General features: G+C 42.7%; 1 protein-coding gene across 4 annotated transcripts in view; it reads right to left on the bottom strand.

Annotated features, from left to right (window-relative positions):
- LOC122549211 (myelin basic protein) overlaps positions 1–20755 on the bottom strand; it is a 183159-nt gene that overhangs the window by 126782 nt on the left and 35622 nt on the right. For 3 of the 4 annotated variants that reach the window (XM_043688631.1, XM_043688630.1, XM_043688633.1), the window contains one exon: positions 16745–16819. In XM_043688631.1, the coding sequence (XP_043544566.1) occupies positions 16745–16804 (60 nt within the window). In that variant the 5' untranslated portion in view covers positions 16805–16819. Of the gene's footprint in view, positions 1–15989; positions 16035–16744; positions 16820–20755 lie in introns of those variants that run through there. The other variant, XM_043688632.1, reaches the window with a different exon arrangement.

The raw sequence follows: 20755 nt of genomic DNA, 5'->3' as shown, positions 1-20755 counted from the left end.
GGGGGGGGGGGGGGGGGGAGAAGAGAGACAGACAGACAGAGACAGAAAGAGAGAAAGAAAGAAAGAAAGAAAGAAAGGAGAGAGAGAGAGAGAGAGAGAGAGACAAGGTGCGAGGGTAATCAATGATGAAATGATTTCAGCAACCATATTATTAATCCTTTATCTCTCCACTCACAGCCTAGCACAACCTACCCCTAAACAACACCCTCCCATCACACCTCCACAGGCAGGAGGGAGTCCACAGGCTTTGAACTGGAAATTGTTTCACCCGACTTTAAAAATTTAATGCTTTATGCCATTCACAAATGCATGCTGGAAGGTGGGATTATGAAGAGTGCAGGAGATTGTGGTAGGGGGATATATGTTGACTGTGATAAAGCTTGGAGGAAATGGTAAAGGCTTCTAACCTGTATTTTTCTTTCTTCACTGCATGATAGGGCTAAGAGTCAGCCAAGGATGGGTGGGGAATGGTGGTGGTTGGATTTATTGTTGACACACGGACCGAAATACGGTGAAGTGTGGCTTTGCGTGCTCTACAGGTGGGTCATAGCATGCAAGGTGCACCAGGGTAGCAGAACAGAGTGCAGAATACAGTGTTACAGCTGCAGAGAAGGTACACAGAGAGAGATCAAAATTAACATTTGAGAGGTCGGTTCAAAAGTCTGGTAACAGCAAAGAAGAACCCGTTCTTGAATTTGTTTGTACATGTATTCAGACTTTTATAACTTCTGCCCAAAGGAAGGGGGTGGAAGAGAATATATCTGGGTGGGAAGGGTCTTTGATTATCGAGGTTTGAGAAGACCTCCAGCTCAGCGAGCAAACCTTTATTTATGCTAGCTGATTTCCTGAGGCAGCGGCAAATATAAATAGAGTCAATTAAGGGAAAGCTGGTTTGCCTGATAGTTGGGGCTACATTCACAACTCTCTGTAATTTCTTGAGCAGTTGCCATTCCATGCTGTGTTGCATCCAGGTAGAATGCTTTCTGTGGTGCGTTTATCAAAACTGGAAGGAGTCATTGTGGACCCGCCGAACTTCCTTAGCTTCCTGAGAAAGTAGAGGCATTGTTGTCCTTTCTTGCATCAAAGTGGATGGACCAGGTATGTTGGTGGGGAAGCAACTGTACATTCCTCCAATTCTGGCAATTAGCACAGCCCTGGACTTTGTTGCCCCATCACCATCCTTACCCAGGGCCTAACCTCCAGACTTACCTTCTTTCATCTCACCTTTTAAAAAAAAATCAAATTTTTTGACGAGGCCTTTGGTTATCTGCCCCCAGTAACTCTTCTGTGAATTGGTGACAACTATTTTAGGGGCAAAGTTTTAAATACAACGTAAATGGAAAACTGAGACTGGCGAGACAAAAACTTTCCAGTACATGCCAACAGTTAAATGGCTACTTCCAGGCCATTTACAAGATATTTAAAAAAAGCTAACAAGAGAGGTGACCAGCAAAAATGTTTTGCTGTAGTTATTTGACCTTTACATAAAAATCATTCCCCATTCAGTTTAAAAAGAGTAATGAGCTTTCGCTCATCTGGTTGCCCATTAATTCCTTTTGGTTGAACAGGTTTGAGGGGCCGAATGGCCTACTTCTGTTCCTATCTCTACCGGTTTTCACAGTGACTCGGTTGATATGTAAAGACTGCTGAGCAGTTTACCACATCAAGGGCAAACTGGCTGCAACTAGAAGCCTACATCTGAGCAGTGACTGCTCCAGGAGCTGCTGTGCAGCACAAATAACAGAAAAGAATCCCTTCCTTTCTAAAATGCATAATAGGCCTCATACTAATGCCTGTAACATTTACTAATTCCGTGATGCAGAAGAGAGAGGATACATTACTTAATCGGTTTGCAACTGGCGATCTAACAGTTACGATTGCTGGAACGTCTTCAGAATTTCTCTGTTGATACCTGATGCATTTAGCAGCATCAGCTTAACAGCCACATTTCCTTTGTCATAGTTATAAAAAAAAATTTTACGAGCACAGTTCCAAGACACTATTGATATCAGATTAAAGTGAAATAGTCAGTTGCGAGATATACCAGATGGTACATCTTCTGTGAAAACCATTCATCTGGAGATTTGTGGTCAAAGTGAACCATTGACAGTGATATCCGTTAAGGGGACAGGTGCATGTTATTCTGGAAGCTGTGCCTCAGCGGGTTACGACACTTGCTTTGGATTAGAACCTCGTGATTCTGAAAACACAAATATCAACGCCGACACTCCGGTGTAGAACTGAGGGAGCGCTCCACTGTCAGAAGTGTCAACTCTCAAAATGAGAGATTCGATAAAAAGAGAGAGGCTGTATGATTCAGGTGAATGCTAGATATCCCACAAAACTATAGGGAGAGGAGCAAGTTGCCTCTCGTGTATCCTGGATAATATTTACATCTCAAGGAAGATTATTGAAACAGATTATCACGGGTTATTATGTTGCTTTTGTGCAAATTTGCTGAGCACAAAATTTATTGTCATGTGCCCTTTGTTACAACAGTGACTATATTTAAAATATCATTAATTGGCCATGAAGGAAGGCTTGAATTTGTAAATATTTTTACTTCAACAAAAAGGAGCAGGAATAAAACTAACTTATAGTCCTGGGACCTTGCCGTAGCAATCAGGATTTGATTCCGCGATTTTCAACATCATGAACACATATCCCTACTTTTAAAGGGAGAGACCTACTTATTTGAGCTGTGATTCCAATATATTGGAGTACATTCCTTGATTTGCTTTCTAAGTACAAATATTCAGTGTAAGTAGACTAATCAACTGGGGTAAGCATCACAAGTAATGCGAGGTATGTCCTCATTTTCTACACACACGTATAGAAAGACAGGCAGTCTATGCTAGGGCAAGAATCACGCATTGGATAGCAATTTGGAGAGGTAATCCTGGCCTAGTCTCCTGCTTCTTGACTCAGGGCACAGACGTAATGTAAATTCTTAATTGGGAGCCAGTGTAATGACTAGCTAGATTAGCACAAAGTGGGAAATCAATCCTGGGAATTTACCTCGGTCATGGGTAAGATCCATGGTGAAGGATGAGATTTCTGAATGCTTGGACATGTATGGCAAAATAGGGCAAAGTGGGCATGGTTTCATCATGGGGAGGTAGTGTCTGGCAAATTTTCTGGAATTTGTTGAAGTAGTAGGATTCTGGGTAATCCAAGATGGAGGACGGGAAAAATTTCTGGCTGTAACAGCTGGTCCTTTTTTTTTTGGTATTTTAGGTGCTGGAGGTGATTTCCTCGAATTCTAGGAGCAGCAATTACTGTTTTATATGCTGTTGCATTGTTTTGGAACTTTGGAGGAAAACAAAAGTCAAAACAACAGCAGTTTTAAAAGGGAAAGGAACAGACAAAGGAAGCACATGATGAGGTCAGTGCAGGAGAGAGAGAGAAAGAAACTGACAGAGCAGTGAACCTGCATAGTTACTGCCTTTGCTGTTTGAATTCATGTATTGCTGGATATCAGAATACGTCTGGGAAATTAACAAACAGTGAAATTCTGAACTAATCTTGAAGAAGCCTGTTTGGGAGAGGTCACAGCACAGAAACAGAAATGAATCTTTAGTGTGGCCTTACAGTAAGTCTGCAGTAGTGGTAGAGTGGGTTCTTTTCTTGATTATATGTTTTATTGAGATTTATCTCTTAATTAAACTTAAAATATAAGCGATAAGTATTAATTTAACCTGGAGCAGTGTTTTGTAGAGGAATAAGATGGTGCTATTTTCTGAGTCTGTAGATTTGGAAGGAGCAAAAAAATTACCTTTAGTAGAGTGATATGCTCTTCTTGTGGGAGTTTAGGGAGAGTTAACAGGTTACTGAGGATTATATCTGCAATAAATGCCGTTGATTGCGAATCCTATCAGATCGAATGGATTTGTTAGAGAGACAGTTAGAGGCGATCAGGTATTTACAAAAGCAAAGGGATGTGATGAATGGCAGTTATAGGAAGGGGGAGGAAAAAAAAAAAATCGCAGATATAGTAACATGTATGGGTTAACCCCAGGAAAGGTGAGAGGAGTAGGCAGTTAGTGCAGGAGTCTTCTGTGGCTATCCCCATTTCAAAGAAGTATGCTGTTCTGGAAAATGTAGGGGATGATGTAGCACGAACAGCCAAGTTTCTAGTATCGAGCCGGACTCTAATGCAATGAAGGGTATGTCGGGTTCCAAGAGATCGATTGTGTTCGGGGACTCTCTAGTCCGACGTAGACAGAGACACACTTCTGTGGCCAGCTGCAAAAAAATGAGAATGGTGTGTTGTTTCCCTGGTGCCAGGATCAAGGATGTCTCAGAGAGGGTGCAGAGTGTTCTCAGGGGGGAGAGGGGCCAGCAGGAGGTCATTGTACATATTAGAACCAACGACATAGGAAGGGAAACGGTTCAGATTCTGAAGGGAGATTTCAGAGTTAGGCAGGAATTTAAAAAGGGAGGTCCTCGAGAGTAGTAATACCCGGATTACTCCCGGTGCTACAAACTAGTGAGGGCAGGAATAGGATAGAGCGGATGCATACATGGCTGAGGAGCTGGTGTATTGGAGAAGGATTCACATTTTTGGATCATTGAAAGCTCTTTTAAGGTAGAAGTGACCTGTACAAGAAGGACAGATTGCATCTAATTGGAAGGGGACTAATATACTGCCAGGGAGATTTGCTAGAGCTGCTTGGAAGGATTTAAATTAGTAAGGTGGGGAGTGGGACCCAGGGAGATAGTGAGGAAAGAGATCAATCTGAGACTGGTACAGTTGAGAACAGAAGCGAGTCCAACAGTCAGGGCAGGCAGGAACAAAGCAGAGAACAAGGTAGGACTGATAAATTAAACTGCACTTATTTCAATGCAAGAGGCCTAACGGGGAAGGCAGATGACCTCAGGGCATAGTTAGGAACATGGGGCTGGGATATCATAGCAATTACAGAAATGTGACTCAGGGATAGACAGGATTGGCAGCATAATGTTGCAGGATACTAATGCTATAGAAAGGGAGGCAAGAGAGGAGGGGGAGTGGTGTTTTTGATAAGGGATAGCATTACAGCTGTACTGAGGGAGAATACTCCTTGAAATATATCCGGGGAAGTTATTTGGGTGGAACTGAGAAAGAAGAAAGAGATGATCACCTTATTGGGATTGTATTGTAGACCTCCCTAATAGTCAGAGGGAAATTGAGAAACAAATATGTAAGGAGATCTCAGCTATCTGTAAGAATAATAGGGTGCTTATGGTAGGGGATTTTAACTTTCCAAACATAGACTGGGACTGTCATAATGCTAAGGGTTTAGATGGAGAGGAATTTGCTAAGTGTGTACAAGACAATTTTCTGATTCAGTATGTGGATGTACCCACCAGAGAAGGTGCAAAACTTGACCTACTCTTGGGAAATAAGGCAGGGCAGGTTTCTGAGGTGTCAGTGGGGGAGACTTTGGGGCCAGTGACCATAATTCAATTCGTTTTAAAATAGTGATGGAAAAGGATAGACCAGATCTAAAAGTTGAAATTTTAAATTTCAGTAAGGTCGATTTTGATGGTATTAGGCAAGAACTTTTAAAAGCTGATTGGGGGCAAACGTTCGCAGTTAAAGGGACAGCTGGAAAATGGGAAACCTTCAGAAATGAGATAACAAGAATCCAGAGAAAGTGTATTCCAGTTTGGGTGAAAAGGAAGACTGGATGACTAAAGAAATTGAGGGTTTGGTTAAAAAAAAGGGAAGCATATGTCAGGTATAGACAGGATAGATCGAGTGAATCCTTAGAAGAGTATAAAGGCAGTAGGAGTATACTCAAGAGGGAAATCAGGAGGGCAAAAAGGGACATGAGATAGCTTTGGCAAATAGGGTTAAGGAGAATCCAAAGGGTTTTTACAAATACATTAAGAAGAAAAGGGTAACTTTGGAGAGAATAGGGCCTCTCAAAGATCAACAAGGCAGCCTTTGTGTGGAGCCGCAGAAAATGGGGAAAGATACGAAGCGAGTATTTTGCATCAGTATTTACTGTGGAAAAGGACACGGAAGATATAGAATGTAGGAAATAGATGGTGACATCTTGCAAAATGTCCATATTACAGAGAAGGAAGTGCTGGATATCTTAAAACGCATAAAGGTGGATAAATCCCCAGGACCTGATCAGATATACCCTAGAACTCTGTGGGAAGGTAGAGAAGTGATTGCTGGCCCTCTTACTGAAATATATGTATCATCGATAGTCACAGGTGAGGGAGAGGCTGAACAGGCTGGGGCTGTTTTCCCTGGAGTGTCGGAGGCTGAGGGGTGACCTTATAGAGGTTTATAAAATCACGAGGGGCATGGATAGGATAAATAGACAAAGTCTTTTTCCTGGCGTGGGGGTGACCAGAACCAGAGGGCATAGGTTTAGGGTGAGAGGGGAAAGATATAAAAAAAGAGACCTGAGGGGCAACGTTTTCATGCAAAGGGTGGTATGTGTATGGAATGAGCTGCCAGAGGATGTGGTGGAGGCTGGTACAATTGCAACATTTAAAAGGTATTTGGATGGGGTCATGAATAGGAAGGGTTTGGAGGGATATGGGCCGGGTGCTGGCAGGTGAGACGAGATTGGGTTGGGATATCTGGTCGGCAAGGACGGGTCGGACTGAAGGGTCTGTTTCTGTGCTGTACATCTCTATGACTCTATAATGAGCAGGCTAGATCAAGGAGAGCCAACAGATGTTATCTACCTGGACTTCAAGAATGCCTTTCACAAGTGCTGCACAGGAGGCTTCTAAGTAAGATAAGGGCCCATGGTGTCAGAGGCAAGGTACTAGCATGGATAGCAGCGTGGCCTTCTGGCAGAAAGCACGGAGTGAGGATAAAAGAGTCCTTCTCAGGATGGCAGCTGGCGACAAATGGTGTTCCACAAGGCTCAGTTTTGGGAGCACAACTTCTCACTTTATGCATTAATGAGCTAGATGAAGGAACTGAGAGCATTTTGGCTAAGTTTGCAGATGATACAAGGCTAGGTAGAGGGACAGGTAGCATTGATGAGGCGGGGAGGTTGCAGAAGGATTTGGACAGGTTAGGAGAGTGGGCAAAGAAGTAGCAGATGGAGTACAACGTGGGAAAGTGTGAGGTCATGCACTTTGATAGAAAGAATAGAGGCACGGACTATTTTCTAAATGGGGAGAAAATTCAGAAGTCTGCAGTGCGAAGAGACTTGGGAGTTCTAGTCCAGGATTCACTGAAGGTAAACTTACAGGTTAAGTCGGTAGTTAGGAAGGCAAATGCAATGATGGCATTCATTTTGAGAGAACTTGAACATAAAAATTGGGATATACTTCTCAGGATCTATGAGACTGGTCAGATCACATTTGGAGTATTGTGTACAGTTTTGGGCCCCATATCTCAGCAAGGATGTACTGGCCCTGGAGTGTGTTTAGAGTAGGTTCACGAGAATGATCCCAGGAATGAAAAGCGTAACATATGAGGAACATTTGAGGACACTGGGTTTATACTCAATGGACTTTATAAGGATGAGGGGGGAATCTAATTGAAACGTACAGACTACTGAATGGCCTTGACACAGTAAATGGTGGGAAGATGTTTCCATTGGTAGGAGTTTAAGATCAGAGGGCATAGCCTTAGAGTAAAGGGAAGACCCTTTAGAACTGACAGAAGGAGTAACCTCTTCAGCCCGAGACTGGATTCCCTACAGTATGGAAAACGGCCCTTCTGCGCAAAAAGTCCACACCGACCCTCCGAACAGTAGTTCACCCAGACCCACTTCTCCTACCTTATATGTACCCCTGAATAATGCACCTATGGACCATTTAGCACGGGCAATTCACCTGAACTGCACATCTTCGGACTGTGGGAGGAAACTGGAGCACCCAAAGGAAACCCATGCAGACACGGGAGAATGTGCAAATCCACACAGACAGTCGCCCGAGGCCGAGAGAGTGGATCCATGGAATTTATTGCCACAGAAGGCTGTGGAGGCCAGGTCATTGAGTATATTTAAGAGTGAAGTAGAAAGGTTCTTGAGTATCAAGGGGATTAAGGGTTATGGGGAGAAGGTGGGAGAATGGGTTGGAGAAACTTATCAGCCCTGATTAAACGGTGGAGCAGAATACACACTTCGGGCTGTACCCCCACACACGCACTGTCCTGTCACACACCCCGGGCTGTACCCCCACACACGCACTGTCCTGTCACACACCCCGAGCTGTACCCCCACACACGCACTGTCCTGTCACACACCCCATCTTATGGTCTTATACTCCCTGTATAAGCACATTGAACAATTGGGAGGACAGTACAGTGTGAAGTATGTTCATTTCTCTCCCATCCCATGTTCTCTGCGTAGACATGGTATAAACAAATTAACGCTTGCTGGAAGACAGTATAGTAGGTGTAAAGCTGACAACAAGTTCAAAGGAATGAAAAGGTACACTGCAAAGAACTTTCTAGTCAATTTACATCACTTACTTTGCACAAATGTGCCATCATCCTTAACCACCTATTATTTTGAAGAACTAGCTGGATTTGTAAAATAATTGCCCATTAAGCGCACGACAGAAAGGTTACTTCATAACATGGCAGTAATACTTTAACAATGTGATTGGTGCTAATGCAATACCAAGCAATCTTTCTGGGCTAGAATGAGCACAAATCAAACCATTCAAATAGATTTGTTGTATTTTGATCATGTTGGTTAGTGATTTTGAAATTTCACCTTACCTTCTTCACCCTTTCCTCTCTCTTTCCTAATGAGATCTCTTTATGTCTACCTTTTGTATCTGAATTGCATTTACTTCATGCCATTTCCTTCTCATTTATTCCTACTTTCTTTCTCAATTGTTAACATTTCTTTGAGTGCAGGCCCCAAGTTGTGGTTCACATAGGCACCAATGACATATGTAGGAAGAGAGATGGGGGTTTAAGGCAGAAATTCAGGGAACGAGGGTGGAAGCTTAGGGCTAGAACACAGTTGTTATCTCTGGCTGGTTGCCAATGTCACATGCTAGCAAGGTGAACAATAGGGAGAGAGAGGAGTTGAACACGTGGTTACAGGAGGTAGGGTTTTGGATTTCTGGATAATTGGGGCTCTTTCTGGGGTAGGTGGGACCTCTACAAGCAGGATGGTCTTCACCTGAACCAGAGGGGTACCAATATCCTGGGGGGGGAAATTTGCTAATGCTCTTCCGGTTGGTTTAAACTAATTCAGCTGAGGGATGGGAACCGAAATTGTAGTTTGAGTATAGGTCAGAACTAAGGTTTCAAGGTCGCAAGAAGGCACCGGCAAGCAAGAAGTTGGTTTGAAGTGTGTCTACTTCAACACCAGAAGCATCTGGAATAAGGTGGGTGAACTTGCAGTATGGGTTGGTACCTGGGGCTATGATCTCTCCACCCTGGAGGCTTCTTGCCTCTATTCCTGATGAAGGGCTTTTGCCCGAAACGTCGATTTTCCTGCTCCTCGGATGCTGCCCGACCTGCAGTGCTTTTCCAGCACCACTCTGATCTAAACACCTGGTACAATAATGTTGCAGCTATTTCAGAGACATGGGTAGATCAGGGACAGGATTTAGATGTTTCAGTAAGAACAGGGAAGATAGTAAAAGAGGGGGTGGTGTGGCATTGTTAGTCAAGGCCAGTATTATGGTTGCTGAAAGGACGTTTGAGGACTCATCTACTGAGGTAGTAGGGGCTGAGGTTAGAAACAGGAAAGGAGAAGTCACCCTGTTGGGAGTTTTCTATAGGCTGCCAAACAGTTCCAGAAATGTAGAGGACAGGATAGCAAAGATGATCCTCGATAGGAGGAGTTACAGGGCAGTTGTTATGGGGGACTTTAACTTTCCAAATATTAACTGGGAATACTATAGTTCAAGTATTTTAGATGGGTCAGTTTTTGTCCAATGTGTACAGGAGGGTTTCCTGACACTATGTAGACAGGCCAACAAAGGGCGAGGCCACATAAGGTTTAGTACTGGGTAATGAACCCAGCCAGGTGTTAGATTTGGAGGTAGATGAGCACTTTGATGATAGTAACCACAATTCGGTTATGTTTACTTTAGTAATGGAAAGGGATAGGTATATACCATACGACAAGAGTTGTAGCTGGGGGCAAGGCAATTATGATGCGGCAAGGCAAGATTTAGGATGCATAGGACGGGGAAGGAAACTGCAGGGGATGGGTACAATTGAAATGTGGAGCTTATTCAAGGACCAACTAATGCGGGTCCTTGATAAGTATGTACCGGTCAGGCAGGGAGGAAGTTGTCGAGCGCAGGAGCCGTGGTTTACTAAGGGAGTCAAATTTCTTGTCAAAAGGAAGATGAAAGTTTACGTTACGATGAGATGTGATGGCTCAGTTAGGGCATTTGAGAGTTATAAGTTAGCCAGGAAAGACCTAAAGAGAGAGCTAATAAGAGCCAGGACGGGACAGGAGAAATCATTGGCAGATAGAATCAAGAAAAACTCTAAGGCGTTCTATAGGTATATCAGGAATAAAAGAATGACTAGAGTAAGATTCAAGGATAGTAGTGGGAAGTTGTGCGTGGAGTCAGAGGAGATAGGGGGAGTGCTAAATGAATACCTTTTTCGTCAGTATTCACACTATGGTTGACAATGTGGTTGAAGAGAATACGGTGATACTGGTTAAGAGACTGGATGGGATTGAGGTTCATAAGGAGGAGATGTTAACAATTCTGGAAACCGTAAAATAGATAAGTCCCCTGGGCAGGATGGGATTTATCCTACAATTCTCTGGGAAGACAGGGAGGAGACTGCCAAGCCTTTGGCTTTGATCTTTATGTCTCCATCGTCTACAGAAATAGTGCCAAAATACTGGAGGATAGCAAATGTTGTTCCCTTGTTCAAGAAAAGGAGTAGAGATTATAGACCTGTGAGCCTTCCTTCAGTTGTGGGTAAAGTGTTAGAAAAGGTTATAATAGATAGGATTTATAATTATCTAAAATGATTAGAGATAGTCAACACTGTTTTGTGAAGAAGGGCTCATGCCCGAAACGTCGATTCGCCTGCCCCTTGGATGCTGCCTGACCTGCTGCGCTTTTCCAGCAGCACATTTTCAGCTCTGATCTCCAGCATCTGCAGTCCTCACTTTCTCCTCCTAGGTTATGCCTCACAAACATTATTGAGTTCTTTGAGAAGGTGACCAAACAGGTGGATGAAGGTAAAGTGGTTGATGTGGTGTATATGGATTTCAATAAGGCATTTGATAAGGTTCCCCATGGTAGGCTATTGCATAAAATGTGGAGGCATGGGATTGAGGGTGATTTAGCAGTTTGGATCAGAAATTGGCCAACTGAAAGAAGACAGAGGGTGGTGGGTGGTGGTTGATGGGAAATATTCATCCTGGAGTTAAGTTACTAGTGGTGTATCACAAGGATCTGTTTTGGGTCCACTGTTTGTCATTTTTACCAATGACCTGGATGAAGGTCTAGAAGGATGGGTTAGTACATTTGCAGGTGACACGAAGGTGAGTGTAGTTGTGGAAAGTGCAGGAGGATGTTGTAAGTTACAGAGGGATATAGTTAAGTTGCAGAGCTGGGCTGAGAGGTGACAAATGAGTTTAAGGCGGGAAAGTGTTAGGTGATTCACTTTGGAAGGAGCAACAGGAATGCAGAGTACTGGGCTATTGATACTGGGCTAGTGTAGATGAGCAGAGGGATCTCTGTGTCCATGTACATAGATCCCTGAAAGTTGCCACCCAGGTTGATAGGGTTGTTAAGAAGGTGTTAGCTTTTATTAGTAGAGGGATTGAGTTTTGGAACCACTAGGTCATGCTGCAGCTGTACAAAACTCTGGTGAGACCGCACTTGGAGTATTGCATACAGTTCTGGTCACCGTGGAAGCTTTGGAAAGGGTTCAGAGGAGATTGCCTGGCAAGAAGGGAAGGTCTTACGAGGGATTTGAGGGTGTTTTCATTGGAGAGAAGGTAGAGAGGTGACTTAATTGAGACATAAAAGATAATCAGAGGGTTAGATAAGGTGGACAGCGTGAGCCTTTTTCCTTGGATGGTGATGGCTAGCACAAGGGGACACAGCTTTAAATTGAAGGTGATAGATATAGGACAGATGTCAGAGGTAGTTTCTTTACTCAGTAGTAGGGGATGGAACGCACTGTCTGCAACAATAGTCGACTCGCCAACTTTCAGGGCTTTTAAATGATCGTTGGATAGACATATGGATGAGAATGGAATAGTGTAGGTTAGATGGGCTTCAGATTGGTTTCACATGTCTTCGCAACAGAGGGCCGAAGGGTCTGTACTGTGCTGTAATGTTTTACAATCTGTAATATATTCTGGTGACGTGGAAGTCGCCTTAAAGCGATGGTGATTGTAATGGCAGAGCAAAGCTGCTTTTTTGAACTTCTGTTATCCATACGGTAGCTAGACATTTGCCCTAATGAAGAAGGCACAGCAATATACATTCAAGTCAGGATGGTGTGTGACTTGGACGGAAACCTTGAAAGTATGTCTTTCCCTTTGGGTAATGGACACTACAGGTTTGTGGGGCATCTGAAGAAACATCTCTAGACATCGGATGTCCTGTTTTAGGCTACATAAAAGTTGTCCACTCATGAAATTGATACTCCAGTTTCTGTGACTCAGTTGGAGGCGATCTCAATAAGGTTGTGGGCTCAAGTCCTATTCCTGGGCTTTAGTACAAAACAAACCGAGGCTGACATGCCCACTGACAATTAGAGCTGCCCTATTCAAGGTTCTAGATTTCAAGCTGCACATTAAATGGATGTTCCATCTGGTATTCTAAAGGTGGATGGAAAATATGGCATGGCACTTTATTGAAGAGGAGCAAGAGAGACATCTCCTGGTGTTGTGGCCGCAATTTATCAACTCAAACAGATCTAATACTTAAAGCATGCTTGTTTGTGGGAACTTGTTGCACATTGGTGAAAGTGAGTACTGTAAATGCTGGAGATTAGAGTCGGGAGTGTGGTGCTGGAAAAGCACATCAGGTCAGGCAACATCCGAAGAGCAGGAAAATCGACGTTTCGGGCAAAAGCCCTTCATCAGGAATGAGTCTCACATTACTTATGTCACAACAGTGTGTGCACCTCAGACTACTTCATTGCTTCCAACGTGCTTACAGTCAGAGTTATACAGCAAGAAAACAGACTCTTTGGTCCAATCAGTCCGTGCTGACAATAATCCCAAGCTAATGTAATCTAATGTAATCTAATGTAATCCTTCTTGCCTGTGCTTGGCCCATATCCCTCCAAACCTTGCCTATTCATGTAATTAATTTTTAAATGTCTTTTAAACATTGTAACTGTACCCACATCCGCCATTTCCTCTGGAAGTTCTTTCCACACATGAACCACTCTCTGTAAAGCAAAATTGCTCTCATGTTCTTTTTTTTAAATCTTTCTCCTATCACTTTAAAAATATGCGTAGTCTTGAAAGCCTCCAACCTAGAGAAAAGACATTTGCCATTCACCTTATCTATACCCCTCATGACTTTATAAGCCTCTATAAACTCACCTCCTTAATCACCTACACTCCAGGGAAAGAATTCCCAGCCTTTCTTTATAACTCAAACCTTCCATTCCCGGCAAAATCCTGGTAAATCTCTGCCAAACCCTCTCCAGCTTTAATAATATCCTTCCTACAATAGGCGACCAGAACTGGATACAGTACTTGTGGTTGTGAAGGGTGTGATAATTATGGTAATTATTATTGTAATATTTGCAGGTTTGACTTTCCTGGTCTAAAAATATTCAGAACTACGTTTGAAATTTTGCAAATGCCGTTGACCAGTTGCCCTCTTCAAATATTTTCTGTTAATCTCTCAGATTTTCCTCTGCCCACAGTTTTTAAATCTTTTGTTGTGGAAGGAAGCCAGCAGGATGTACAAACTGAAACAGCTACTGGATGTTCAGCCGATCAAGTTAACAAAAGCGTTATGAAGGCTCATCAGAATTTTACCCAGGAGGTAATTTTTAACAAAAAAACATCTTTCACAATTAAAACAAACTTGGCATTAATAGACTCTATAAATGGAAACCACACAAGTCTAATAATATCAAAGGGTCAGTGGGGAATATTCTTTTTTGTTTTGGGTGGCATGTTGGGTGGGGAGGAAAGGCAGGGAGCCCCAATAAAGGATGAACCCCCATTGCCCCCATGTCACAAATCTGCCAGGCTGGAAGCTTGGCATAGGACCCTCTCACAGGTGGTTAACACCCAGCTGTGGGGAGATGATGTCATTGTGTCGGGCAATAATTAAAATAGGCTATACCTAACTACAGGCAGAGATGGGTAAGTCAGCTTTGGGCAAACAACCCTTTGGATCTAACGTGTCTTATCCCCTTCAAATCTGCCAGCAGGTGAGCCTTTAATTCAATCCAGTGACTGACTATCTGCAAAACCAAGACTTCCTAAGAGAACATACACACATGAGAACAAGGGGGTATCTTTGATGCTTGGATGAAGTTCCTTGGATGCTGCCTGACCTGCTGCGCTTTTCCAGCAACATATTTTCAGCTCTGATCTCCAGCCCTCACTTTCTCCTCGGTATCTTTGATGGGCCATCATCTTTGCCTATCCTTCAGTGTTTTCAAAATCCTGGGAAAAAACTGATTGCAAAATGATAGACTTAGGAAGATGATTTTAAAGTTTGATTTCTAAACAGGAAAGACGTCTCCCACGAGTCAAGGATAGGCACTTCTACTACATTGTCTCCACTGGCGTGAAAACTTCAATTGCCTGTAAGTGGATTAGTTCTCCAAAGTATTTAAATATTCTTCTCGATCCCTCACCAAGGAATGTCATGGTATTGTTGATAGCGAACATTATCTCACCAGAAATGATTCTTTCAGAAATATGGAGGATGTAAGAGAGAGAGGGAGGAATCTCAACAAATAAATTTGAAAATACATTGACCTCAATGTTTTTGCAGAAATTATTTTTCAAAATAAACGACGGGAAATCAACAATGCCAGTTAAAAAAAAGTGTTGCAAACTGTTACTTCAGAGTTTATTAGATCGAAAACAATAGGGATGAAGTAACAATGTTGGCTGTGAACTACACTTACTATCTTGTGATAAGCTGCTACGATTTAATATTAAATTAAAACAAAAATGCACTTCAGTATGAGGATTGGCAACTTAAATTGAAGGGAATTCAGATTTCATGAACAGCACCTCCCTCCTCACTCCAGTTGCTCACAACATGCCGAAACTCTGGATTTGTCACTTTTGCACATCATAAAGTCATAGAGACATGCAGCACAGCAACAGACCCTTCGGTCCAACCCATCCATGCCACCAGTGATCCCAAATTAATCCAGTCCCATTTGCCAACATTTGGCCCATATCACTCCAAACCCGTCGCAATCATATACCCATTCAGATGCCCCTTATATGTTTAATTGTACCAGCCTCCACTATTTTCTCTGGCAACTCATTCCATACAAGCACCACCCTCTGCGTGAAAAAGTTACCCCTTGATCCTTTTTAAATTTGGCCCTTTCACCCTAAACCTACCCCAAGAAAAAAAAAAAGACCTTGGCTGTTTACCCTATCTATGCCCCTCATTATTTTATAAACCTCTGTAAAGGTCACCCCTGAGCCTCAAACACTCCAGGAAAAATAGCCCCAGCCTATTCAACCTCTCCTTATAGCTCAAATCCTCCAACCTCAGCAACATCCCTGTAAATGTTTTCTGAACGCTTTCATGTTTCACAACATCCTTCCGATAGGAGGGAAGCCAGAAATGAACGAAGTATTCTAACAGTGGCCTAACCAATGTCCTGTCCAGCTGCAACATGACATCCTATCTCCTATACTCAGTGCATTGACCAATAAGGGCAAGCATACCAAATGATTTCTTCACTATCCTGTCTACTTGAGACTTGATCTTCAAGGAACTATGAACCTGCACTTCAAGTTCTTTTCCAAATGGAAGCTCCACTGTCATACCCCCAATCTCACTTAGCTCTCTCAAACAAAGTGATTTTAACAAAACAGTTAACTTTTGTCACATGGTTTGCTTACAGTTGTATCCTGGGAGGGAAAGCATCCCATTCTACACCGTGGTGAAGGCCATCAGAAGTACTTGGAGGCCTGATTGCAGGAGACAGAGTAGGGGCCTCCAGTCAGGCCACACTTCCAGCAGCACACAGGAAGCCTTGCAATTTTGGAGGAGACTGAAAGGAGGCTGGTGCAATAGCTTCCTGTTTATCTCGTAAGTCAGCCAACACTATACCACAGCATTGTTTTATGAATCAGACAGGCAGCTGCAATTAAGGAGGTTTTGGAAATCCTGTGGTAACCAAAGAGTTGCAGTTTCAGCAAACTGACCAGGAGACTATAAGGCTCCTGAGAATTAAAGTATGAAGTGGAGACATTAAAAATAGAAGCCCCATCTAGGCTCCCAAGTGGAATTTCCTCAGCACCTACTTTGAAGCAGAGCAAGGGGGCTTTCAGTACATTAACCAATATTTAACCCTTAACCACCAATAAACTAAATCATATAACCATTATCTTATGGTTGCCTCTGGGGTCTACAGTGCACAGATGTTTGCTACATTACAACAGTGAGTACATGTTGAAAGGACTTTATTAGCTTTGCTCTGGGATCTCCTTACTTCATATAAAGTGTTATCTAAAGGCAAAACTAATTGGATTTTTAAAAAAACAATCAATATCCTATCCAAAAGTAAATGACTTTGCAAAATGTTTAAATCAATAACTGGAGATTCTCTGTGCACCCACTTAGTGAAGTTAATTCGTTAACCAAATGTCCTTACCTTGGAAGACTGGTCTGTAGGACTATGATGACTGTCATGTTTACCAGTTATGTTGCCCATTCTGACTCTGTGGAGCTGTGAAAGAAAACAAACACAAATTATTTGACACAGAAAACACTAAGCTTGACGATTTGCAAATGTTACCTATATTTGTTGGATTAGAAATAGCAGCAACCAAACATAGAAAGAAAAAGCATACAAACTGCCTTGTAAATCATTTTGAATGAGATGCAATTGGAGGATCACTCAATCATGGTTTCAATTATGAAGTGCACAACTGATGTACTGAAACATTGGGGTGGAGGACTGAAATGCAAGCAAAGGCAAATTGGGCAGCCTCCAGTCAGTCAATAATTGACTGCTAATGAAAGTTAGGAGATAGCGAGGACTGCAGATGCTGGAGAAGTCAGAGTCAATAAAGTATGGCGCTGGAAAAAAAAAACCCACAGTAGGTCAGGCAGCAACTGAGGAGTAAGAGAGTTGAAGTTTCGGGCTTAACCCTTCACCAGTCCTGATGAAGGGCCAAGGCTGCATTGAGCAGCAGTGTTGGGAGTCCTTTGGAGGGGGCCTGGACAAGTTTGACAGGATTGGGGGTGGGCAATGGCTGGGGTGGGGTGGGGTGTGGGGGAAATAGATGTAAAGAGGTGCAGCTGAATTTGTTTTGTTTTGGAGGAGGGGAGTTGGGCAGACATGTCTAAAGGCCAGGATGTAAGCAGTGTAGAACCTTGACAGAGAACAGTGGGTCATTGTTTAGAGTGTGACTTCTATATGGCAGGAGTCACAGGTTTAGAAGGTGATGGCAAAAGGAGCCTTGGTGAGTTAGCAGATGCAACCTGTCGTTGGTATACACTGGTATCACTCTGCAGCCCCCTGCAGATGGGCTGAATGTTGAAAATAGTGAATGAAGTACCAATCAAGTGGGTAACTGGATGGTGTTGAACTTCACCCACTTAGGCAAATGGACAATATTCCATGAAATTCCTGACTTGTGCCTTCTAGATGATAGATGTTAGATGGACCTGGGGGGGGGGGTTTGAAGGAGTGGGTTACTCATGTGAATTCCCAGCTTCTGACCTGCGTATGTAACCACAGTATTTGTAAGGCCTTTCCATTTGTCTTACAGTTTGAACACCTCCCATATCTCCCCTGAACCTCACTACTTTGAGGAGCTCAATCCCAAGTTCTCCACTCTCCTCACACAATAGAAGTCCCTCACCCTTGTATCATCTTTATTATCACGGCACCCATCCTGGAGAGGATGGTATTCAGCATTAAGCACAGCACTCTCAACATGTCTGGAATTAATGTGCTTCCTGCTTCTCATTTTCAGCCCACACAGTTGGCCAGTAGCAGTGCAACAAGGGAGTCAAATGTACAAGTCTCTTCCCGAGTACACAGCCTCCCCAAAATTCACCAAGTGCTCAGCAGCGTCGCCTCCTGAGGGCACGTGGAAACTAGGCCCATTGTAGGCCCAGGCTAAAATATCAGATAATCTCTGACTCAACCACTAAGTGGACATACCCTGACACTTGCGAATCAAACTCCCAAATAACTTGACTACCTGCGGCTACCTCACAGCTTGAGGCCCAGAGAAAACATTCCAGTGTCACTGCAGATCATTCACATAATCCAGAAGACAGCAGTTAAGAGTGAACATGAATTGATCACCATGACATAAACCATTACCTTACAAGTCAGAAAGCTGTAGCTGAGGTCAAGCAGTGTTTGATAGCAATTTAGTGTAACTCCCTTGTTTTTGTACTCCTATGGCGCTATTAAGGCCAGGATTTCATGTGATTTTAACAGCTTTATGAACTTGTTATAAAGATTTGTAAAAACACACTCAAGTCTCTCAAACGTGATGTCATTTTGATATATTACCATTATGTGTAACAGCAAATTGCATTTACATGGTGCCTTTAATGTAGTAAAACGCTGTTCACAGATCTATCAAACAAAAATTGACATCAAACCATAAAATGTTGCATTAAGACAGGATTAAAAGCTTGGTTAAAGTGCTTTATTTTATACAGAGCAGACAGAGAGTGAGAGTGAGAAAAGAGAGCGCGAAGAGAGTGAGAAAAGAGATGAAGCACAGCAACCAAATATTCAAGTGCCAAAAAGGATAAGAATTTTAAAAATAAAAATCATACTTGATTGGATTGGGAGCCAATCTAGGTCAGCAACAGAGGCAACATACATTACCAGCTTAATTGACACGAATGGTATAAAGTTATCACATGAATTACATTTGCTGTATACCAGTACCTGCATTCTTCTCTCTGTGCAAACCTATTTATTTCTAGTTAGATACAATAAAATAAATGCCCAGTAAGAGTAATACACAAAACATGGCTTGGCTCCCATTAGAGACATCTGCATGTGTGGGATATTCAGAAGCAATGTACTACTTGTTCTTTGATGGGAACTAGGCTTGTTTTTCCAGATGGTTTGGCTAGATGGTTCTGGAAGTAACCAAAAATACAAGAATTCTTTTTGCATATGTTTGTGAGGTTTTTATTTCACATTATTTAATGACATCTAGTTCTACGAATGTGGGTAGGAAAATCAGAAGCAATTTCTTCAGATACCTTCTAATGTTAAGCTGGATCACAATTTGAAAGTACACTTTCAAGCTACTTAAACTAAATGCACTTTTAAAGTGTTTTTCAATCATGCTGACTTGGCAAGACCACCTTTTTAATCCCAAGTAAGGAGTTGACATTTTCAGTAGAGTTCTGTCTTTTGAAACAAAACAGTTGCTGGATATATTTGAGAAACAATGTCAGTAGACTTTTGGACAACAGAGGAATCGAAGGACATAGGGACCATGCAGCCAGGTATAACTGAAGATTAGTGATGTGCAGGGAGCGCTCTTAAAGGAGCCCAATGGTCAACTGTTGCTTCGAGGAAAGGGAGGTAATTATTGAGGAGTTATAGGAACAGTAACGACCTTAAAACGATGGTGTGTGCGCTAAATGACTGCGTGGCACAAACTTCAGAAACAAACTATCTGCCTACACATTTTAGACCAAGAATATAATGCAGATAGAGATGCTGAGAGAAAAATCTTTTCACAGTGAAATTACAGAGGTGGCCTCAGCGTCAAGGAAGTAACCATTAATGCACAACAGTTCGGGGAGTCGGTGAGAGCTGACCATAGAATCAGAAAGTCATAGAGATGTGCAGCACGGAAACAGATCCTTCGGTCCAACCCGTCCATGCCGATCAGATATCCTAACCCAATCTAGTACCACCTGACAGCACCCGGCCAATATCCCTACAAACTCTTCCTATTCATATACCCATCTAGATGCCTTTTAAATGTTGCATTTGTACGAGCCTCCACCATACATGCACCACCCTTTGCGTGAAAAGATTGCCCCTTAGGTCCCTTTTATATCTTTCCCCTCTCACCCTAAACCTATGCCCTCTAGTTCTGGACTCCCCATCACTTTGTCTATTTATCATATCCATGCCCCCTCATGATTTTATAAACCTCAATAAGGTCACCCCTCAGCCTCCAACACTTCAGGGTAAAACACCCCCAGCCTATTCAACCTCTCCCTATAGCTCAAATCTTCCAAACCTGGCAATATCCTTGTAAATCTTTTCTGAACCCTTTCATGTTTCACAACATCTTTCTGATGGGAAGGAGACCAGAATTGCAAGCAATATTCGAAAAGTGGCCTAACCAACTTCCTGTATGCCACAACATGGCGTCACAACTCCTTTACTCAATACTCTGACCAATAAAGGAAAGCATACCAAATGCTTTCTTCACTGTCCTATCTACCTGCGACTCTACTTACAAGGAGCTATGTATAAATGTATAAGTCCTGCTGGGATTTGGTTTCCCAAAATGCAGCACTTCAGATTTATTAAAATTAAACTCCATCTGCCACTCCTCAGCCCATTGGCCCATTTGATCAGGATCCCATTGTAATCTGAGGTGACCTTCTTCGCTGTCCACTACACCTCCAATTTTGGTATCATCTGCAAACTTACTAA

The sequence above is a fragment of the Chiloscyllium plagiosum genome, chromosome 4 (assembly GCF_004010195.1).
Source record: "Chiloscyllium plagiosum isolate BGI_BamShark_2017 chromosome 4, ASM401019v2, whole genome shotgun sequence".
NCBI lineage: Eukaryota > Metazoa > Chordata > Chondrichthyes > Orectolobiformes > Hemiscylliidae > Chiloscyllium > Chiloscyllium plagiosum.
Note: the sequence above shows the minus strand (reverse complement) of the source record. Positions and strands in the feature narration are given on the sequence as shown.